This window comes from Thunnus thynnus, chromosome 1, assembly GCF_963924715.1.
Source record: "Thunnus thynnus chromosome 1, fThuThy2.1, whole genome shotgun sequence".
In the NCBI taxonomy this organism is placed as follows: Eukaryota; Metazoa; Chordata; class Actinopteri; order Scombriformes; family Scombridae; genus Thunnus; species Thunnus thynnus.
The window spans coordinates 12,936,425-12,960,876 of NC_089517.1; the positions used below are offsets into that span (position 1 = coordinate 12,936,425).

A 24,452-nucleotide genomic window follows, 5' to 3' on the forward strand; every position below is an offset into this window, starting at 1 on the left:
GCGTCACACTGCGGAAATATCTTTAACCACGCCCCCTACCTGACTTCCGCAATGTAATCCTACCTGTGAAGGTGAGGAGGGGTACTGTCCCGATAACAAACCGGCGTTTATTCAAATTTGCCCCCCAAAAAACACTCAAAACAATCAGAACTGTATCGGGACTGGCTGCCTTGTACTTTCTGGTAGGTGGGTTTGCCTGATAAACTGGTTTGGTTTGTTTGTCTGCAGCCATTCGGTACATCAGTTGCTACCATCTAACTTATGAAGTATTTATGTAATTTCACGTTGGCACTAATGTTAAATCATTGCTGCATCAGATGTAAAGTAAAGCTTCCATTATGGACAATGAGAATATCTTAAAATGTGCAGTTAATAGGGTAAATAGGCACCGCAGTGTAGTGTTGAAAAAATGCTTAATTTTAAACAGCAGGGACTCAATATTAGCAGAAGCTGCTTCAACAAGGTGTTTATGTCATTCTGAGGATTAGTCTTTCAAGCTCGTAAAATATTAGATACATGCAAGACAGAGCAGGAAGCATCCAGCACAGAAATGATGTAGGCTAATACAATTTTGATAACTCTCTTAAATAAAGCGAAAGGGGTCCGCAGCAGGAGGCGCTGGGATCAGCTGATGACCAGCTGAGCCGCTCAGCTGACTGTTCAGCTGCTGTCAGGTCCGAGGGTCTATATTTAGAGTTGAAAACCTCCAGTGAAGTTTCTAATTCCTATGAAGAGTATTTTGAAACTAGGAAAAACCCCTGTGAATTTGGAATCTTTGTGGTTATTTTGACACATCATGATACTTTGCAATATTTCATTTTGTTTTTGTTTGTCTGATTTTTAAGGGCTGGGAAATATATTGATATTATATCAATATCGTGATATCAGACAAGGTATTGTCTTAGAATTTGGATATCGTAATATAGTGATATCTCATAAGTGTTGTCTTTTTCTGGTTTTAAAGGCTGCGTTACAGTAAAATGATGTAACTCTGATGTAACTCACCAGACTGTTTTAGCTATTATTTGTCTTTACCCACTCATTATATACATATTACTGATGATGATTTATCAAGAATCTCATTATGTAAATATTTTATGAAAGCACCAATGGTCATTCCTACAATATTTACACAATATCTATATTGAGATATTTGTCAATAATATTGTGATATTTGATTTTATATATCATCCAGCTCTAAAACATAATATAAAAAAAGATTATAAGATTTTGCTTTTACATCAAGTTACTGTACAAATCAATTTGAGATGTTTCCTATAATACCTCTAGGAAAAAGAAAATTCTTATGATATATATAGAAGTACACAGGTGACGTGGAAACTGTGTTTTGCCCATGGTACTTTCCTACCTTTCACCCACTGCATGCTTAGAAAGCTCCACTCTGAAAAGGAGGAAGTGGGTGTAGAAAAAAGATGGCTAGATGAACATTTTATGTGATGTATGAAGCTTATTATAAGACTGTAACAATAATATATCTTTAACATGAACTCACAGTGGTTCACAGTTGTCCTGTATCAATGATGAGAAATCTTGTTAAAAGCAGTTATATTAAAAGATCACATTAACTCTGGTGTTTTCCTGGCAGCTTGAATATAAGAGTCAAAGTAGTTGTTTAGAAAGAAGAAAATTGTGCACAAGATAAAAAAAAGATGCATTTGTTGCCTTAAAACAAACCATTTTAATTTGTCCATAAAACTTTTATTTGTCATTTTTGTCCTCAGTTAATGAACATTAAAGCATATTTTATGTTTTGTAGTGACTTTCAGCATGATGAACATGAGGAGAGTCGCAAGAATAGTTTTGAGTGTGGGACAAGCTGAGGGAGTCGGTGCTCATGTCCGAAGGAGCATCGGTAGAAAGGAGGTAAGTGCCTCAACAGGTTGATTTATTATAAATGTTGATCCATTTTATTATTATGTAATACGGTACATATTTTATTTCTAGCTGAGGAACCTGGATCCTTTTCTGATGTTGGATGAGTTTAGAGTGAGCAAGCCGTCAGGTTTCCCAGACCACCCTCACAGAGGATTTGAGACGGTGAGACTCTTTTACTGTAATCGCGATAAGTTGGAGAGAGTCCAACAAAAAGTTCTGAATCCGCTGCAGATATGTAAAGTATATTGTGTCCTTATATCAAACTTTGCTATATGACTCAGTTCAGGATATTTATCAAAATTAAAATAAGTCACACATTACATCATGCGTTATTCACCTCATCAGACATTTTCGTGCCTTCGTCAGTGTGGTGTCTAAGTTTGTGTCCTCTTTCCATTGATAAGCTGTGACTTCATGACTATAAGTACTAAACATACAAAACAATGCTATCATCCTTTCCTCACAATCTTTCATCTTAACCCAACCGGTCAAAGCAGATGGCTGCCCACCTAGAGCCAGGTTCTGCTTGAGGTTTCTCCCCGTTAAAGGGGAGTTTTTCCTTACCGTTGTCGCCAAGTGCTTGCTCATGGGGGAATTGTTGGGTTTCTCTCTCTGTAAATTAAAGAGTATGGTCTAGACCTGCTCCACGTGAAAAGTGCCCTGAGATGACTTTTGTTGTGATCTGGTGCTATATAAATAAAATTGAATTGAGTTGAATTGAATTGAATTAACCCAGCAAGTGGTAAAAGGTTGAATATCCATTTTCAATACAAAGCAACACATCCTGCATGCTTTCAACCTCACCAAAGAACCTAGCCATTGGGGCGAAGGCTTTGCATAACAATGAAAATATATAAATGGCAAAAGAACTACACTTATGTAGTGGCTTTTCTACCCTAAGGGACGAAGCAATTAAAAATGTTTCTTCTCACTCACACACAAACTCACACTCTGATTCAAGATGCTGGCCTCCATCAGGAGCAATTGGTATTCAATGTCTTGCTCAAGAAGACTTTTTTGACACGTGGACAGGAGACGTCAGGGATTGAATCACCACCCTTGCAATCAAAGGAGGACTAGCTCTCCCTCCTGAGTCACAGCCTGAGGGATTGTATTGAAATTATTGTGGGTAATTAAAATAGTTAGGCCCTCCCCAGTGTTAATAATATTTTTGTTGGATCCTCTCCTTCATTTAGAAAAATGCCCCTAACATCTCAAAATAATATAATAGTATTGAATTGATACAATTCCTTCAACCGAATACACAAAAGAGGGACCAACTTGTTTGACTGAGGGCTGAGATTCCTTCTTTGATCACTAGATGGCAACAGCAGGACAGTGTCAAGAAAGAAAGCACACTCAAGTGCCTCCCACACATGATGATATAAGTTTATTTATTTCTATATGACTTCAAAAGTCATATAGAAAGCCAGAGAGTCATCATCCACTGGTACTGTTATTACTGCCTAAACTCAAGTTTATCTCAGATTGCTTTGGGTCAAATTTTTAATCATGACAGCTCACAAAAAAATCCCCTTCTTATGAAAGAGAGGAATACCCCTGACTTCTGAGGTGCTTTTGTTCTTTTGTTGAGCCATCCTTACTTTGCTTTTTTTTTTTTCTGTGCATTTGAAAGTGATGTACTCTTTCTCTGCCAAAGGACATCTTCCTTGACCGTTGTCACTGACATACTGACATTTCGGCTGTCCCAGTTTTATTGAAACTGAAAGGTCAAATAATTATGTGAGTTCAAAAAAACTTACTGATAACACAATACTGATGTAGCTTCTTGCACACACATCCATGTTCAACATAATACTCTACTTTGCATTTTTTTAATACAACATTTCACTGCTTTTCTCCCCATAAATCATCAAAAACTATCTATCTATCTAAAACAGCTCTGCTGTTGAGTCCTTGCTGGGTCTATTTCTATTGCCAGCCCCTTTCATGGCCAGTTCATGGTCATTTTTATAAAATATGAAAGTGTGAAATTACATATTTAAAATTTACCTATTATACACAGTTTAGAACACAACTTCACTCCCATTTAGTTCCTTCTTTGCAGTCTTGTTTTAATGCCTTTCTTTTAGAGTTGTGATGAAATTCAGTAATCTATTATTTAATTGACTGATTTACTTATATGCCAAGATTGATAAGTGAATAATAGCTTTTATTTAAGTAAAAATATGACATTTTTGCTGGTTACAACTGGTTATTTTTGTCACTTGTAATTTCAATACATTTAGGTTTTTTAAAAACAATTTTAAGACATAATTTTGGGCCTTATTGTGATGGTGATTTCTCATCACTGTTGACATTTTACAGATTCAATGATCAATTTATAAATAAAAAAAATAACAGAAGGATTAATGCAGTTATTATCTTGCATGTATGGACATGAAGATTTTTCACACCCTTTCAAACTTCATAATATTAAAAACCTGTTCATGATTGATTTTTTTTAGAATAACCTTTACTTTAAAGCTGCACTAATTCATATTGTTATTGGATCAAATGTGTTATGTGAAAGTCTCATATAATGACGAGGCCACAGAGACTCTGTAGCTCTCCTCATCACTCTGGAGCATTTTTTTTCAGCTCAGTGTTTTGGTTTCATGGACGACAACTTCACTGTTTTGATTCACTCTCACTGCTCTCCTTAGTGTTGATTCCAGCTGCTGCAGGAAACCATTTTCAGTCCCCAAAAAAAGGTCTGATAAACTCATTGCACACCTGCTCAGCACAAAATTAGCAACTAGCTGGTGAACATAGTGAAACTTTTAGCAGCTAAAGAACCAGATATTTCCCTCATTAGTTACTGGAGACCAAAAGCACAACTGAAAGTAAATATTAGATGTACATTCACCAGGTGGACGGAAACACAACTGTTAATAAAAGCTATGTGGTTCTGTGTCTGCTGGGTTTGTAAATAGGAAACTGTTTCCTAATACATTAACCAAAATGAGGTAATACTGTACATCAGTGTTTTACTGCTTGTTCTGCTGCCCCGTGTGGCCAAATTAATTAATGCTGCTTTTAGTGACAGCAAATTATATTTGAGCATGGTTTGGAAAGTAGCTGCACCCATTTTTTTAAACGGTAAATGCAGCGCGTACTATTTGATTACAACTTTAGAAGCCGTTTAGTTTGTCCTGGGAAAAGGTATGATCGAATAACTCTTTATTTCAGGACTCAAAGGATGGAAAATACAATAATTTGGTCTTATTCTGGTACCTACTCTGTTAGTCTCTGTGTGAACCACATAGTGATAAACCTGTTTTTGAAACTGATTTCATTAAAAAATACAGAATTTGTAAAGGATTTTAGCTTAATTGTGCACATTAAATTCACCATAAACCTGTCATTTGTTTCTACAAATTCTGGTTTAACTCTGTTAAATATCACTATATTTTTTCCACAGTCATTCTTAAATTTGTATGTGTCTGTGTAGTATTAGCAGTAATACAACTACCACATTGTCGAATGTGGCAGGTCTGACTTGTATCTTTTTAAATGCAAATTTAAAGACCCCAAATATTATCCTTAGATTGCCAGACATTCCACCAAGTTTATTTGATTTGGCAGATGCAACTTAAATCTCCCAGTGTGGGTGGACAGGACTCGGCTACACTCCCAGCATGCCTTTCAGCAGGTGTGTTTTCTCACACTCGCATGACTGTTGAAGTTACACAGCTGTGGAGATGGATCACAGGCAGCTCGCGGCAGGGGCCAGAGCTCTCTTCCCTCACACAGATGTTCACCTTTGAACCTTTGACACCACACTATTCCTGTCCAGCTTGACCACTGGGGCGGTGAAAATGAGCACACACATGCTTTTAGGTCAGCACTTGTTTGTAAGCTTGTGGCCTAAGTGAGTGAAGCTTGGAACATGATATTTCACTTAATTATTATAAATACATGGTATCATTAATACAGTTATTAAGTCATCTATGAGGCAATTATGCACGTGTCTGCCATAGCTGTTTATGCTACATCTGTGTTTGTGTCTTTCCTCAAACAGGTAACTTATGTTTTAGAGGGGATGACAGCCCATGAAGACTTCTGTGGCCATTCAGGACAACTGAAACCTGGAGATCTGCAAGTAATGGGAAATTATATGTTTATAGTGTTTTATAATGATTTTACAATATTTTTATGTTTTTTTAAAGGAATACTTCAACATTCTGGGAATGACGCTCATTCACTTTCTTGCCGAGGGTTAGATTAGAAGGTTGATATCACTCTCACTTCCCCCTGGTGGCTGGCTGCAGTACAGGTCATAAGTCCCGCCCCCTCCATGTTAGGAGAAGGGACATGAGCCAAACTAAAAAATCAAAGTACACGTCAAATAAATTTTTTTTTACCAAAGATGGTTTTCATCATTTTAGGTCATTCTTATCACACCAATGTATGTCCAAGTGCTCATTTTTCTGATAAGTTTGTTTTTAATTAGTTATTTGACATTATAAAAAAGGGGTGTGGTGTCATGATTGAGAGCTGCAACAGCCACTCTCAAACCTCCGTCAGGTGGCGATGGCTGAGGGGCCATCATCCTGCCACCCGACTCTACTGCGGGTGGCAGGATGATGGCTCCAAATGACATCACAAATGCAAGACGGCAGCACCTGGAAAGGAGATATTTTGGCTTCACTTTTGCACAGTGGCAGGAAGTTGAGTCACGTCGTCCATATTTATATACAGTCAATGGTCTATATGGTCAATACAAAGCTACCACGAGCAGCCAGTTAGCTTAGCTTAGCATAAAGACTGGAAACAGCTAGTTGTTCAAAAAGAAAATCTGCTTACCTCCACTTCTAAAATTCACTAATTAACATGTTTTAACTTGTTTAATTTGTACAGAAAACTAAGTGTTAAACAGCACAACAACACACACCGGGGGGTTATGTGCCAAAACATTTTCTGGCCGTGCATTGATTGTCTGGCAACCTCACATTGATGACATGACTTCTAAAAAAACCCCACAACTGGTTGTTTTTACACTTTGCTTTTTGTGTGGCTGAAACAAACAACATATAACATGTTGATTAGTGAGCTTTAGAGGAGATGGAAGGTAAATGTTGTTACCTTTCCATTGTTTATGCTAAGCTAAGCTAACCAGCTGATTGCTGTAGCTTCATTATATGTCATATAGTCAGTCATATTGTGCACCTATTTAACAATACATGCCAAAAAAATACAATACAATCCATTTCTTTGCATTCTTATATCAATATCCAATTGTGTTTTCTACCTGTAAAACAAAATATGACGTGTGCTTGCATTGGCTTGAACCAACCAATTTCAACCAATAATATCATGACATCCACCTATCAATCAATCTTCAACTTTTAGCAGCACAGAGCTAAGATTCATTATGACATGGCCACTTTTCAACGTTCAAATCAAATTCCTCCCAACGTTATGTCCCACCTGTCTATCCTTCACTCATAAATATGTCACGATAAGAAAGTCGGATACTCTCTTAATGCTGTTTCATCTGGACTTTAATCTTCTTATCTAACTCTTGACAAGAAAGCAAAAAAGTGTGTCTAGCAAAATGATGAATTATTCCTTTAATTTTGCTATTACCAAATGGAGTGGTTATATTTCCTGCTCTTTCAGATATTGCATACATGTTATATAACATGATCATTATCTATATCAGCCTAATCCTCTGATTGTAAATGTAAACGTGGTTGATTTAAAGCAAGTCGTGACCTTTTAATCAGAGGCATTCAGTCCACTTACTGTTAACTTAAACTTACAAGAGCAGAACAAGACTTAAACCTATTGGCGCACACATCCTCACAAACTCATTATATATTATGCATTACAATGTTGTGCACTCACACTAATTGGATATCATGCCCTGTGGGTTGTTTCCTGTGCTTTTAAAGTAGTAAAGCACACATACACACGCACACACACGTACACAGACTGCTGACTCAGCTTCAATATGCAACAGAGGATCAGTCAGTGCAGCTGAATTTGCTCTACCCCACCATGTGCACCCTCTGTAGGCTCGGACGTCACGTGGGAGCTGCAGATACTCAAACAGACGCCTGCCTGTCCTTTAGGGAAAGCTCAGACACTGACTCAGATTAAAGCAGTGTTTCATTGAAGGAAGTGGTGAAGACATCACACCAACATTTTGGAACAGACATTTCTTCCACCAACTTTTAAAAATCCCAGAAGATTCATTCCTAATGTTTATTTGAAGTTGTGTCAGTTTTAAATGAATTACAGTCTTCATATTTTTATACAACGACCTTCTTTAGCAGGACTTAATGTGCCCAAACTGGCAGCTTCTCCCCAGGTTAGACTGTGTTTCTATTATATCATTATATATGTTTTAAATTTAATTTGAGCCACTCATTAACTTCATGTCAAATGCTGCCTCTGATCTTTGAGTTTCAAGTCATCCTTTGTTATATTCTGCATGTTTTATCATCCACTAGATCCCTGAGAGTAAATAAAGAGCATACCTCAATAAAAGAAACCAAGAAGCATGATGAACAGTCACAGATGAATTATAAAGGACTGGCTGCATTAAAGCAAAGCTAGACAGTGGAAATTTCCAGCTGGCCCAAAAGGAGCTGTTAAACTAAACTTAATTGCATCCTGTTTCGAATCACTACCTGGAACTAGCTTCAAAAATTGACATTTAGATTGATGTCTTGTGCTAGGTAATCCTTTACTATGAATATGTTAACTTGTTGACGTGGTCTGGTGACTAAAAGGCTTTGTAATGGGGGAACATTGCTTGTTTTTCTGAAAATCAAACCCAGAAGATACAATATAAGAAAATATTGGCAGTAAAAAAAGATAAATCCAACATGACAGCTGGTTGCATTGCATTGTAGTTATATCTCATTATTAAAGAACATGTTGATATTTTTTCAAATCTGTCTTAAAACAACAGTCGTGTGCCCAAATGAACACTGACAGATGTTTTCCTTGCTGTAATCATCCCTCCTGTTCACACTGGACATAAAAAGATCCATTCGTAAGGCATTTTCAATGTATGCAAACAATACAGCTAAGTGAACAATAAATAGTTTCCTCTCATGTGAACATGTTTCACTGCTGGCTCTCAACAGGTGTGGATGAGCTAATTAAAGTGTGAGCTGTGAGATTTGGCCTTCAACTTGTAGTTCTCCATAAACAGATGCAGAGAAGAAAACTCCCTAAGGAAGAAACATAGATGAGGTCATGAATGAATAGAAGGAATATTGTACATTAATTAAAAGACACCTGTCAGGATGATGAATATGAGATGTTCTGTGATGACACGCTTAAATGTCCAAATATGATTTTGAACTTCACTCAGGCTCTCTTCCAGTCTAGCAAACTGAGGGATTCGCATTTGCAAATGTGTAGTCTGAGTATTGCAATAAATCTCTGAAAGACAACTTGCTCTCTGTGAATTCACAGGGGACAAAACCCACAGCCTTCTTTCTGTGCAAAATTATATTTTAAAGTTTATTTGAAGATAATATGAAACTTCAGGCGTCCAAACTAGTCAAGTCAAGTTGATATATTATAAAGTTACCAAATTCCCTTCTTTTGTTACTATCCTGCCGCTGCAGCTGAACAGGAAAATACGGTCCGTTGAGGCAGAGAGAAGAGTAACTTTGAATGATACTGACTTGTTTGACTAACACAGACTGACTGAAGCTTCATTTCATCTTCAGATAAACTTTTAAATACATTTTTTCTCAAAATAAGGATTTGGATTTTGTCCCTTACATTATCAACACATGATTAAAGGATATTTTAATGGTCAGTATGAACAGGAGGAATGATTACAGCAAGAAAAATCAGTTTCAATGTTCATACAGGTACCTGACTATTGTTTCAAAATTATGTGTTTCATTGTGAACCTGTTCTAAAACAGTGATATCTGCATGCATAACTGTACCAACAACAGGTGGTTCACTGACAGAAATCTGATCTAAAACTAATTCAACATGTGTGTCTTTGTCTTTGGTATATGTGTAATATGCCTCTCCTTGTCCTCTAGTGGATGACTGCAGGACGGGGAGTGGTCCATGCTGAGATGCCCGTGTCAGAGGAGCCGGTGGTGGGCTTACAGCTATGGGTGAACCTGCCGCAACGAGACAAGATGGTGGAACCAGCGTACCAGGAGCTCCGAAGCTCAGAGATCCCCAAACCAAGCCAGGGAGGAGTTACAGTTGCTGTGATATCTGGAGAAGCTTTAGGAGTGAAGGTGTGTGTGTGTGTGTGTTCTCATATTTCACCTACAGGGTTGTGATGTCACTGTAACATCATAACGGCAAATTGAACCACAACAAGAGGAGCACTTTGAAACTGAACGTGATGTTTACTTCCCAAGTAGCTGTTGATCTCATGGTGATTGGTCATTTGCTTGGACGCTCGAGTCAAACTGGAAAAACCGACAAACAATGACATAAATGTGCGTGTGTTCATTTGTGCATGCGTGTGTGTGCGTGCGTGCATGCGTGCAAGGAAATGGCAGTTAACCACAGTATTTGACCACTGTGAGTTTAAGGAGTGTCTGTCTGAAGAGGAAACAGCAAATGAGGAGCAGATTGTCCAGGCCTGCGAGGATGACTTAGTAGTGTTGTAGTCCTGACGTGTGTGTGTTTGTGTATGTGTGCACGTCTGTGTCTGTCTATGTACTTGTTTTATTACACCTGTGAACATTACTGGAAGTTGATAGTTGAAGACTGCTTAAGGAAGTGACGACTCAAGAGAAATGAAGGGCAAACATTAATCTGAGAGTGAATTATGCCAATAATGGTTTCAATTCTGTGTGTGTGTGTGTGTGTGTGTGTGTGTGTGTGTGTGTGTGTGTGTGTGTATGTGTAGAGTGAACAAGGTTACTACAGGGCAGAAGACACAGTTGTCATCCGGCATTCAAATCTGTGGGTTTAACAGAGGTCACTGAACTCTAGTAGCCTCCTCCTCCTCCACTACAAGTCAAATATCAATTTCTCTGTTGTATTAATACCGTATGAGGCTTATCATTTTGGGATTTTAACGATAATACCCAGATCTTTTAAAAACTAACAGATTATTTAGACTTAAATCCCCACTCCTCTCACTTAATGAGGTGCTCTTTGAACAAGGACAGTTCACAACATCTGGTGATGAAAACTGAACAGGAGATTGGGAGGAAATGCAGTGAGTCACTGATTTTGTATTAAGTCCCTCAAGAAATCAGCAGATAGTCAAACTATTGAACATTTTACAATGGAATATTGTCTGTAACACTTTACAGTAATGTGATTATTTCTTTTCAGTAATGAGCAGCACAATGGATAATAGTAATCCCAGTAAATCTCTGCTATTTCAACAATTTGAGGGTCATCAGGAGTTCGATGGAGGGTTGATATTAGTTTGGTCACTGTGTGTTAGGTTGACGGACTTTTCCAGTATGTGTTAGCTTGGCACAGGGAAAAGGGGAGAAATGCAACTCTCAGTAAGTCCATAATTGTCATTATGCTAATGTTAGATGGTAAACAATCAGGAATCAGTTGGTTTAGTTCAGAGTTGGTGCGTATATGAACCCAACAGCTTCACTTCGAGGACCGGACTTGTGCTGTTGAGTAATTAGTAAAATAATGTAATTACTTTTTTAATGAGTAATATGTTAGGACTGATTGATTACTTGCCCTACACTACGCAGAAGAATCCCTGAAAATAGCCTGTAGAAATGCCCTATATTTGTTATATTTTAACAGATGACAGCAGTAATTCTGCACAAAATGAGGACAAGGAACTCTAAGAAAACACAGGTGCTATAATTTTCCACACTTTGCTGACTTTCTGACTCATGTTTCCTCTTTGCAAAGCCGCAATGTTGAGAGTTTCTTATTTAGGTTATTTGCAACAACTGCAGATGTGGAATAAGCCTGAGGACACCTGGTGAAATGTCTTACTCATGGTTAAAAAAAACAAACACACACACACACACACATATTGTATAATAAAAAGAGCTGTTTAGTGCAAGAAATGTAAGCCACAAAACTCTGAATAATTGAGTCTGACTTTCTCCGAAAACCGCTGTGGTGATCAGTAGGGTGTGAAGCCACAGCACTCCTTTGTTGGGTAGTAAAGCAATACAACTTTAACAGCCTTGCAGATGTTTCTAAATTTGTAAGCAAATGACCATGACAGTCACTGGCGCCACTATTTCAAAGTTTGCATGAATGGGTTTTCTGTTTCATACAAAAAAAATAAAGCTTGTGGCTGTGTGAGAGAGAGTATGCAGATTTTATGACTGTCATTTCTTTTCCGTAGTCCAGGGTCTTCACAAGGACACCAACCCTGTACCTGGACTTCAGACTGCAGGCAGGAGCCCAGTACGTCCAGCCAGTCCCCTCAGGTACTATAAAATAACATTTGTAAATGGTTGGTTAGTCACATATTTCCAGAGTGGTCTCTAATGATATTTTCATAAAAGCATCTCACTGTATCTTTGTGCTCTGACTGACCTTCAGCCATCCCTCCTCATTTTACTCTTAACTGTCACTGAAAGCATGTACTCTGAAGTATCTTCACTAAAGGATGACTCAGTTTACTAAAAAATGTATTGAATATCGTCCTCTTGTAGCAGGAAATAGAATAACATGTGATACCTTGGAACATAACATTGAAATGAAAAGTAGTTTTTAAACCTCTGCTTTTTTAAAGAAAAATCTTTGACACAAATCATGACCCTTAAATCGAGATTTTGTAACTTTTGAAAAAAGGAATAAGACTCTCATCCTTTTGAAAATGAAAAGGGAAATTCTTAAATAAAACACATAGCTGCTCAGTTCAACACGCTCATAAGTTTTGCTGCTACAGCGTGTTCTGGTATAACCAGTAGGTTATGGTGGCTAATGTTAGCAAACGTCTGATATATTTTGTGTTACTGAATTTGTTTGCTGACTTCATAGCTCCTCTCTACTTGTGCTACTATGACACTCTGTTTTAACATTAATCAATATCCTGGAATTGTCACTTGTGACCAGTTCTCGTTTTCAGCAAAAGTTACATAGTCTCGCTTTAAAGTGGCTATAATTCATATTTTTATATGAACAATGGATCAAACGATGTATCTGCATGTAAACAGACAATTATCACCTGACTCTGCAGTTACCCTCAGCTCCAATGAGGTTTATAGCGTCTTTCAGCTCATTGTTTTGGTTTACACAACGTTACTGATTTGGCTCATCCTTTCCATTCTCATCAGTGTCATTTTCGGCTGCTTTCAGCAAAAAAGCTAGAAGAACCTGCTGTAGCTGAGGTAAACATTGTGGTGCATTTAACAGCTAAAGAGTCATTTCCTTCAGGAGTTGGTGGAGCCCAAAAACTACACTAAACAAGGAGTTAATTAGATTTACATTTGCCAGGTGGGCACAAACACAGCTCCAAATGAATGCTAATATTGCTGCTTTTCTGCTGGATGTGTAAATAGACAACTGTTTGCTAACAACATAATAAATATGATGTTATGCTCACAGCTTGTTTCTGCTTCCCCCAAGTGGCAAAAACATTTTTTTTTACTGATTTTACTGTGATTTGACTATTACATAGACAAATGGTGAAACTGTAATTAATAATATATCAACAAATACAGTAGTTTCACAATCTAAAATTCAAGCAGTATGATGTTAATATAACACAAGATTTAGAGGTTCTCAAAGATTTTACTTACAATCCACAGTAATAATGAAATAGAACTCTGATATTTTGCCACACAATTAATAGTAATAGTCTTGTTTTACAGTCTTCACCAAGAAGGATCTAGTTCAGTATAGGCAAGGTTCACACTCGGTTTTTGATCAAAGACTGCACTTCTACTGTGGAGTAGAGGGACAAACGTGTTATCAGCGGACATTTACAACACTAACAGAAGCGCCGCAGGGCTCATAAAGCTTGTAAAGCTGTTGGAGGACAGGACAGCTCAGCATTTAACATTAACAGAGAGACCGTGGTGTTTTCTGTACACAACATCTATTGCATGTCTGTCCGTCCTGGAAGAGGGATCTCTCCTCTGTTGCTCTCTCTGAGGTTTCTCCCATTTTTTTCCCCGTTCAAGGGTTCTTTAGGGAGTTTTTCCTCATTTGAATTAAGGGTCTAAGGACAAAAGATGTTGCATTGCTATACAGAGTGTAGAGACCCCGAGGCAAATTTGGGATTTGTAATATTGGGCTTTACAAATAAAATTGACTTGACTTGAGAGCGAGACATGGCGAGAAAGAAAGCTTTATATGACAAAGCACAGGAAAACAATTGTACATTTAAATTCATCATTACTTCTGTATTATTCTGCCCTCAAGTTCACCACCTCACCTTTGTGCTCATCTGTGAAGTTTTGGTTAGAAAAATATAAACTGTCAGAAAAGAAGTCGTCCAATTGTATGTTTGGTTTTATGATTTGTGAATTAATGCATTCTCTCTTAGGATATTAAGTTTTAGGGGTCATTTTAATTTCCTTTTCCTTTTTATATTGATATATTGTCTTTAAGAGAAGAGAATTCTTTGAAAGTGTTTCATCCAATTCACCATTATACATACACTGTAAATAAAAGTCTGTTTTTGACAGGATGGACTACATTCATCTACACCCTATCGGGATCCGTTCATGTTGGTGAGTTTTAATGTTCTCTTATAATCATAATCAGACTTAATTAACCAAGTACATGTTTACAAGAAATTAATTTGGAGCAGGTGTCAGAACAGCAAAATGAAGAAATAAAGTAGCAATAAGATGGAAAAATACAATTAGATACCCGAAAGAGAGAGATAACAGAAATATCTTGTAAAACAATGGCAAATACAGGATACAATAATATTCAAATATACAATGTACAGAGTTTGCAAAGATACAGGTCATGTTGACAGATAAGTCCAGCAGTGAGCGGATAAAATACACAGTGCAAATATTTTAGAATAATACAAACAATGACATTAAAGGATAGCTTCTTTTATATCATAACACTCACAAACCTAAATGTACATTCATTCCTTCTGTTCATATTGTCCTTGAAGTGATCCCGCTTGATATGACTCCAGTGTAAGAGATGGGGAACAAAATGCAGCATCCTCGTACGTACTGTGTGGAAATGTATTCCAAAGTTCAGCTGAAGGTAATCTGAGGCTGTAGCAGTCTGAGTTAAGGCTGGAACATGCCTCTCCAAGCTCATGTAAGAGAAACACCGACCTCCTGACTAATTACCTTACATAACACTCAGCTTCACACAGCACATAAAGGTTTGGCTTCTTGTAAGCCTTTGCAAGCTTGGGTTACCCATAAAACTCTTCCCTGTGTAGATGTTCACGTCTATCTTCTGAAAAAAAAAGAAGACCGAAGCTCAGCAGCCCCAGTCCCGCGTGATATGACTGAGGCAGCCAGTTATTAACCGTTTTACTATCTATGTACAAAAACAATTTTGTGAAAGGCCTCTAAGTTTTACCAAAACTCTCCCACTGATTTTTCATAACTCACTGATCTTTTTGTTGAGCTGACAATATCAGGATATTTAATTAATATTTCCTCATGTTTGGATTCCTCATGTGGGATGAATACATGCTTGCAGGTCCAGTAGTGCATTCTTCTCAATCACGATCTAAGTTCGACAGCAGAAAACACTTTTGTTTGCACTCCTTTCCTTTACAGATATGCTCAACACACATCAAAACAGACTGACATCAGCTCTGACTTAGCTGTTTTATGCAAATCAGATGATCTGCAGTTCATTTTGTAGTTGTATTAAATATCTCGGTAAGTTAAAAAATTGTAGTGACGCAAAACTTTGCACCCATGGCGGTAATTTCCAACAGGCTCAGCAAATAGCCAGACAGCAATTTTGTTGAGCAACAATGGAGAGATAGTAACACGAAGGGGAAATTTTGCACTAAAAAAGACTGTAACTCTGGAAGAACCCTCATGCTTCAGCAAACTGTTGAACTTTCATATCACACTTTATGGCCAGTAAGAACAGGGAGAATGATTACAGTGACAAATAACTCTTTTGGTGTATTGTATTGTTTTCTTTTGTTTTGTTTTTTTACTATTTTGTTCCAGTGACTGAGCGGCAATGGCTACTTTTTGTTTTTCTTGTGGTTCACTGTTACTTTGTACACTCTTTGTAACGGGGAACCATGTGAGAGAGGAGTGAGGGCATTGTTTACTCACACGGCCAGCTGATTGAGTTGAGTAAACCAGTGCTACTGCCCGGAGAAAGGCCTGAAATCCTGGAGCTAACCAGAGAGCGAAGAAGAGGAAATATAAACCTTCTGTTCCAGCGATCATCATGGGAAACATGATGTCCTTGGGAAGTAAGATGGACGAGCTTGGCGCACTGATCAAGACCCAGAGGGAATATCGTGAGTGCAGCATTTTGTGTTTCACTAAGACATGGCTGCACTGGCCCTTCCCGGACCACAGTGTGGCTGTTCCTGGATTCAGGACTGTTTGGATGGAGAGGGACATCACATGGAGCAGCAAGAAGAAGGGAGGAGGGATTACACTGTATGTGAGTGACAGGTGGTGCAATCCTGGACATGTTAATGTGAAGGAATGTTTCTGTGGCCCGGACATTCAACTGCTAGCCAAGTTACTTGCTGAGGGAGTTCTCGTCCACCATTTTTGTTGCTGTCTACATTCCTCCATGAGTTGATGCGGAGGTTCACTGTTGCAAGACTTCAGGCTAATGAGGCACTTCAGGACTGCTTTGAGTCTACAGACTGGGATGTGTTTTGTGAGCAACATGGGGAGGACACCAACAGCATGACAGACTGCATCACAGAATACGTCAAATTCTGTGAACACACCACCTTGCTGGCCCGGACTGTACGCTGCCTCCCTACAACAACAAGTCCTGGATCACCAGTGACCTGAAAGTACTTCTTAATAAGAACAAAGCCTTCAGGTCTGGAGACAGGGAAGAACTGAGGAGTGTACAGCACGGACTGAGGGTGAAGCTGAGGGAGTGCAAGGATTCTGTAGGAGGAAGTTGGAGGCCAAACTCCAGCAGAACAATGTGAGGGATGTGTTGACTGGAATGAAGGAAATCACTGGGTTCAAGGTGAGAGACAGACAACCAGTGGGCAGCCTCGAGAGGGCAAATGAGCTGCACTGTCTCTTCAACAGGTTTAGTTCACAGCCCTCAGCTGTCTCCTCCACCACCACACACCCAAACCTCCACACACCCCCATTGCCCCCAATGCTTTCGCCCCTTCCCCCTCAATCCCTCCTGGTGAGCTCCTTGGACCCCAACCCTGTACCTTTGAAGTGCCTTTCCTCCACTGAGACCACGAGCACTCTCCCCCGCCTTACTGTGACTACTGGCCAGGTTAGGAGACAGCTGGAGAGACTCCACCAAGGCAAGGCTGCAGGCCCTGACAGTATCAGCTGCAGGGTTCTGAGGACCTGTGCCAGCCAGCTGTCGGCTATTCTGCAACACCTCTTCAACCTGATCCTGAACCAGGAGAAGATAATGTAGCTGTGAAAGATGTCCTGCCTGGTTCCTGTTCCCAAGAAGACGACTCCATCTGGCCTCAATGACTATCAACCAGTTGCCCTCACATCTCATGTGATGAAGGTGCTGGAGAGGCTGGTTTTGGCCGACTTTAGACCCAGCATTGACCTGCCCTATATGCTGAATACACAATTGCGTAGGGCCCCGCAAATCCTTTTTTTTTTAAATAAAGAAAGTTGCTGGGAGACATAAAGCCAATCAATGGCTCTCACCCAGTACAGTACAGGGGCCACCTCCTTAATGGATAGATCTTGTCAATCGACATCCATCTGACCCAGGGGGCCCCCATGTCAATGGATAGATCGTCAGTGATGCAACTTTTTGTAGTAGCTCCTGTTCTGCCACTTGCTGAGCCGACAATGTTGTAGCTAATCTAGTATCGAACTGGAATTTGTTTTTATTGTTTGTCACATTTGGCCACATGTTTCTCATATATTGTTTTTGGGTATTTACAGGATATTGTCATGGCTGGTCGAGAGCCCATTAAACATAATTAAATCCCTCCAGTCATTCTGGCAGTTCCACCTAAAAGGACACTGAAAACCTCTTTTCTATGCACTGGAAAATATTCCTTTTGTGCACTCAAGGCAATCGGTAAATCATCTTATTGGAGGAATTACGGATAACATCTGTGTATAATAGAATGTTTCTTTCTTTCACGTTGTTGGTGTATATCTTCATTCACACCTCACATCAACAGTATTCATTTTTTCTTTGCGTTGAGTGAGCTTTGTTGTCATTTTAGATTATTTTGAATTGTATGATTGCTGTTGAGTGTTGGCTGGGTTGTATTGTTTTTCTGCTAGAAAGCCTGTCGTCAAGACTTGTATCACCCTCATTTTTGTTGACAGTTTAGAAAGACTTAGTGCCTTGAAGATGTCGCTGAGACCTCTGATTTAAGGTCCGAGGGCATAATTCTTAACATCCATTGAATGAAGACATGTTTACTACAAATGTGTGTTTTGTGTATTAATGTTTGTCCGACTGGGCAGTGCTCTGTCTGAAGTGGTTGAGAATAGTGCAGGACCTCCTCAGGGGACTGTGCCGTCTCCTATCCTTTTTAGCTTGTACACCTCAAACTTTCATTACAACTCCGGGTCATGCTACTTGCAGAAGTTCTCTGACAACTCTGCTGTGGCTGGGTGTATAAGTGATGGATGGGAGGATGACTACAAAGCACTGGTGGAGTGGAGTGCTTTGGAAGAAATCATCTGCTTCTGAACGTGGCCAAAACCAGGGAGATCTCGATCAACTTCAGAAGGAAGAGGACAGCTACACAACCCCTGTGTATTCTGGGAGAGGATGTTGGCGTGGTGGAGGACTACAGGTACCTGGGCATCCACATCGACAGCAGACTTAGCTGGAAGACCAACACCAAGGCTGCGTTTAAGAAGAGGATGAGCAGACTCTATTTCCTGAGGAAGTTGGGATCCTTTAACGCGTGCAGAAAGATGTTGGAAATCTTCCACCAGTCTGTTGTGGCCAGTGAACTGTACTTCACTGTAGTCTGCTTGGAGAGCAGCATTGGAGCTGGCAGAACCAACAGACTTAATACACTGATTAACAAGGCCAGCTACGCAATTGGCTGCAAACCAGGCACCTTTGAAGCTGTGGTGGAGAGGAGGACATTGAACAAACTGTTATCCATTATGGATAATCCTGACCACTCTCTCTCCACCTCCTACTGGACAGACAGTGGAGCACTTTCTCTAACAGACTGGTTCAACCTCGCTGTCACAAGCACCGATACAGGAAATCCTTTCTGCCCAAAGCAATAACTCTCTACAACACCTCACCTCTGTCTAACAGAGAACTCTCTGAGCTCTCAGCTTTATAGTTTCTGTCTCAACCAAACTCTGTTTTGCTCCTTCAATAACTTTGCTCATGGTGAATTTGCACATTTTTTTATACTCCTACTCTACCTCTTTGCATTTTTAAAACTTAAGCAGTTTTGCACACTTATCTAATGTGTATATAGTATGTTATCCTATGTTTATGTTTTATTATATTTATCTAGAATATTCTTTGTAATGAGTTTATATCATATATTTTTGTGTTTATTTTTCTATAGATATATACAGATGGGTGACAAATTAAAGGAAAAACCGGTACAGGCCTGAATGCTAGTTATGCTTTGGGGGGCATTTTGCTGGTATGGTTTGGGTCCACTTATCCCCTTAGAGGGAAGGGTCACTGCAAATCAATACAAAGTTGTTCTGAGTGATCACCTTTATCCTATGATGAAACATTTATGTCCTGATGGGAGTGGTCTCTTCCAGGATGACAATGCCCTAATTCACAGGGCACAAGGGGTCACTGAATGGTTTGATGAGTATAAAAATTATGTGAATCACATGCTGTGGCCTTTGCGGTCACCAGATCTCGACCCAATTGAACACCTATGGGAGATTTTGGACTGATGTGTAAGACAGCGCTCTCCATTACCATCATCAGAATGCCAGATGAGGGAATATCTTTTTGAAGAATGGTGTTCATCCCTCCGGAAGTGTTCCAGAGACTTGTAGAATCAATGCCAAGGCTGAGGAACACCATTCTTCATAGCATATGATTCACATCATTTTCATATTCATCAAACCATTCAGTGACCTCTCATGCCCCATAAATTGGGGCACTGTCATCCTGGAAGAGACCACTCCCATTAGGATAGAAATGTTTCATCATAGGATAAAGGTGATCACTTAGAACAACTTTGTATTGATTTGTATTGATTTGCAGTGACCCTTCCCTCTAAGGGGACAAGTGGACCCAAACCATACCAGCAAAATGCCCCCCAAAGCATAACAGAGCCACCAGATCCCCTCACTGTAGGGGTCAAGCATTCAGGCCTGTACCAGTCTCTTGCTGTATGCCACACATGCACTTGCCCACTTGTTGAGAATATGGTGAAGGATGACTCATCTAACCATATCACTTTTTCCACATCTCTACCAGTGCCTATGATTTTGTACCATTGAACTCTCAAATATGCATTCATTTTTGTAATGAGGGGTTTATGCACTGCAACTCTACTATAATATCCCTCTCTATGTAATTGTCAACAGGCTGTTCTTGCTGACACAGTCTTATCACGTCCTGCATTGACATTCTCAGTCACCTGAGGAAGAGTTGCTCTTCTGTTTTTATTACATATCACACTAATGCACAAGCATCACGGTTATAAAATGTCCAACCCTATTTACCAATGTCTTTCCCATAGATCTAAAAGCAGATGTCACTTTGGTCACTGTCACTGAAACACCAGCCAGTTGAGCAGTCTTTGTGACTGAAGCTTCTGCCATCTGTGCCCCAACAATGAACCCTCTTTCAAAGTCACTTGGATCTTTTCCTCTTGCCATCTTGATACAAAATCAGTCTATCTATCTATCTATCTATCTATCTATCTATCTATCTATCTATCTATCTATCTATCTATCTATCTATCTATCTATCTAGACAGTAATAGCCAAGGTAATACCAATATTCTTTAGTTGGATTCATGAACTTTTTTCTGTGTATTTGATTGCCCCCTCACTTTCCTTCCTATAAATGTGTGTGATCTCAGTCCAATTGCAACTTCTCCTCTACAGTCAGTCAAAACACCCATGTGTTCCACCTTACATCTTGATGTATTCATACCGTCACTAAACTATGATCTCTCCAGACAGGAGAAAAAAAAATTAAATCATCACATCATATTTTTTACATTTATTGTGCTACTCTGAATAAAATATGACCGTCTCATATTTTGGTTTCATATCAATCATACCCACAGGTTATAACAAAGCAGTATGGTGTTGTATCAATGTTTCTGTTTGACATTATACTGTGAAATACTGCATTTCCTGCTTATTTGACAGCATCATGTGATCAGGGAATTCCCCTTGCATGAGAAGAAACCCTTTAAGACAGTGAACTCATATTCAGAGGTTTTGTTGGTTTGTTGAAACCTGTTGTTTTCAGTCAGAATTCCCCCTTTTAATATTCTTTCGTAGAATTTCATTAAGATTTGATTACTCCCCATCATTACTCTGCAGGATCTCTAAGACTGGTTGTAATTACTGCCAGATGTTTTGATGACATGAGAGGATGAAAATGGCTGCTAACATTAAAGAAGTTATTTGAATCTTGAGTCTCCAACTCTGCATGTCGTCTGGCCAAATCAGGACCAGCTGGTTTTGAATGCGTCCAACCGCAAGTGGAAGTGTCAGGCTTTCTCAGTGTTTAGTTTCAGTAAGTGGTTCAAAGAAACTGCTAAACCAGGTCAAAATGTCTGATACATGCAGGTGCCTATATTTCCATTTTACTCACAGTGGGTTTTCTATGACACATAGACAGCCATGTGGAAATTATTTGTGAAACAAATGTAATTATTACTAATGATGCACGTGCCAACTCATAAACAGCAAGTAAACTTGATTTGGTTTCTGGGTGAATTCACCCAGGTTTCAGGTTTCTTCTCATTTCCCTCCCTATTGCTCCAAATGACCAACACAGCTTTAAGTCTACCAATGCTTTTTTTTTTTATTATTGCCCAGATGTCATAGATTCCCTCTTGTTTTCAAAGTACAACAAAGAGAGCTCACAGACCAAAAACCCAATGGATCATCTTAAATAGCATGTTTATTGTGTTGTTTCTTTCCTAAGATGACTTACGAAGGAGTCCCATTTTGCCAGAATTGAATGTGTAGATATTATTGCACTGACTCCTGCTGTCATAATGGAAAAAAGTGAAAATACTCTTGTTTGAATCTAATAATTAGCTGCATGATTGAGTCACATTGAGGGACATAAAACCCAATGAACATTATTTAAAATGATGGATTATGCTATACATGAGTTGGTATGTTTGAGCTTTTTAGTGTATTTCTGAAACTAACAGGAACCATGAGAAATGAATTGGTTGGTTTTATCTAATGTCAGACTAAATGTCTTACACACAAGATCACAGCGGCTCAGATATGTATTTGAGTGAGGCCCAGATCAATTAAAATCATAACAAAGTAGGTTCAGATTTCAGTTTAGACAACAAATTGTTGTCGTCTCACACAGAGACACAGGCGATGTTCAAAATGGTCATGAGTTCCAGTATTGTTTAAGGACAAAACATTGGACTTTCTTGTTTTCAAGGCCCAGATCAGGAGCAGCAGAAGGTGGAGCCCCATCACACAGTGGTGTTTGGAGATGGAGACTGTGTCAAAGTTGAAAACAAGGTGAGAGATGTTCTCTGTATGAAGACCAGAGGTTTCCAAAGTGTTTCTATCATGCCCCTGTTTGGATGTCTTTCATCATATTGAATTTGACTAATGTGTTTGTTTGATGAGCATAACCTGTTTTATTTCCATCCCTGTTAAGTCTGTCCATCCTGTACTTCACATTTAATATTTCAATTTGAATAAAACTTGCTAACCTGAATCTTACTTGTCCTGCTAGCATCAAATCATTTTTGTGTGGTTATTCTTCCCAAATTAATCAGATAAATGTATTCTGCTCCACTTTTTCCCCCTGGTTTTGATACACCACTGATTAAGACCAGTGTTCCCCATCCTTTATGGCTCATTACCCCTTAAAATGAAGCTACTTGTGACCCGTCCTCACATGTTATAGTCTTAGTGTGGACATGAGATTTTTGCTTCTCAGATTATTCAATATAAAAGATTATTATGAGAAAATGTTAAAATATTTCACAAGAAACAAATCAGAGCTTAGATAAAACAAGACAACAAGTCTACAGGCATGCTAGCAGCAATGTGAGACCGATTAGCACTAAACACTGTTGAGGCCAATGAGGATGTCATTAGTTTTGCAGTTGTTTGTTCATGAATCAAAGTATTGGACAAATTAAAAATTTCACCAGAAGAAACGTGAATTAAACAGTGATTTAGACATCACAAGTGAAAGTCTGTAGCCAATTCTTCACATGCAGACAAAGTTGAGTACCATTTCCTCTTATTTTCTCCTCAGGACTTTGAAGTTTCCCATTTTGTGCTGATTGCTGGAGAACCAATCAAAGAGCCCGTAGTACAACACGGTATGTCATGTGTGTTATTCTCTCAAGTCACTGAACAAAAAAAATGTTTAGGAAGAAACAAACTGAACATAATCAATACCTACAGTGTAAAACTTGTCTATGTTGTGTCTGTTCTTCAGGTCCATTTGTAATGACCACAGAGGAAGAGATCAGACAGACTATCAAAGATTACCAGATGGGCAGAAATGGCTTTGAAAGGGCGATTAACTGGAGATCCAAGATCCGAGATTCTGTCTGAACACTATATGTTGCACTCTTGTCCCTGATACAGATGTTTGCCTTACTTGTTTGACATATTACTAGATATACTCCCTTCATGTTCAATGTGTGAAAATGTGCATATTTATTTTTCAGGATACGTGCTGTACATTCTTACAGGTCATTAAGTTTTCTCCAACCTCTGTTTTAACATGTTACATGTAGAAGAGCTTCATGTGGGAGTGGAGTTTGTAGTTTACCCCTTCTCCCTTGTAAAACATAGATTTTAGGGAAAATGTGCTTCTAACTGCTCTCCACTCCCCTTGTTAAATTTAAGGTTTATGACATTTTCCTTCTGCTGTTCAAGATAACACTGTAGTTCAGCTGGTATTAAATTCTGAAACAATGTTTTGTACAAGTTGCACACTGTTGTTATGAAAATAATTTAACATACTGTAAGTATGAAGGTTTTACAAATGTCTTGATGTTAAAGAAACATTCACGTAATTTATCCAGCTGCTGTAAAACAAAAGTAACCAGTTTTCCAGCTGCTAGATAACCTCTATAACCAAAACCTCCATAGACGTCATAAAAACATTGTTTTAAAAATGTTTTTGTGTTGTTTAATTGTTCTTAATTGTTACAAGCATTGTTTCTCAGCTGGCAGAAAAGATGCCCAAGCTGGGATTTCTCATTTGCATAGAAATTATGAATATTGTTCTCATATTTCCTCCATTATGTATATTCACAGCAGATTACATTAAGAGTCAAATGGGCCTGGATGGGCAAGTGGGTGGGGTGTCGGTGGG

The 24,452-nt window shown here is 38.9% G+C and overlaps 1 protein-coding gene across 2 annotated transcripts; it reads left to right on the forward strand.

Moving 5' to 3' along the window:
• Window positions 1-34: 34 nt before the first annotated feature.
• On the forward strand, window positions 35-24,254 carry pir (pirin). Of its 2 annotated transcripts, XM_067585509.1 has the most exons (10): window positions 35-182; window positions 1,778-1,884; window positions 1,966-2,058; window positions 5,921-6,001; window positions 9,923-10,129; window positions 12,187-12,271; window positions 14,480-14,524; window positions 22,545-22,627; window positions 23,379-23,445; window positions 23,565-24,254. In XM_067585509.1, exons 2-10 carry the CDS (start codon window positions 1,789-1,791, stop codon window positions 23,681-23,683), a joined length of 876 nt encoding a protein of 291 aa, XP_067441610.1. In that variant the 5' UTR covers window positions 35-182; window positions 1,778-1,788; the 3' UTR covers window positions 23,684-24,254. The 2 variants fall into 2 exon arrangements, with proteins under 2 accessions (XP_067441610.1, XP_067441618.1); XM_067585517.1 differs by lacking the exon at window positions 14,480-14,524.
• The last annotated feature ends 198 nt before the right edge of the window (window positions 24,255-24,452 follow it).

What these genes read in the sequence shown, in the direction of transcription:
- pir (XM_067585509.1), top strand. Translation starts at nt 1,789, where the DNA reads ATGATGAACATGAGGAGAGTCGCAAGAATAGTTTTGAGTGTGGGACAA. An exon ending in GAGAAGCTTTAGGAGTGAAG is followed by an intron (nt 10,130 to 12,186) that starts GTGTGTGTGTGT and finishes TCTTTTCCGTAG; the next exon opens with TCCAGGGTCTTCACAAGGAC. An exon ending in AGAGCCCGTAGTACAACACG is followed by an intron (nt 23,446 to 23,564) that starts GTATGTCATGTG and finishes TCTGTTCTTCAG; the next exon opens with GTCCATTTGTAATGACCACA.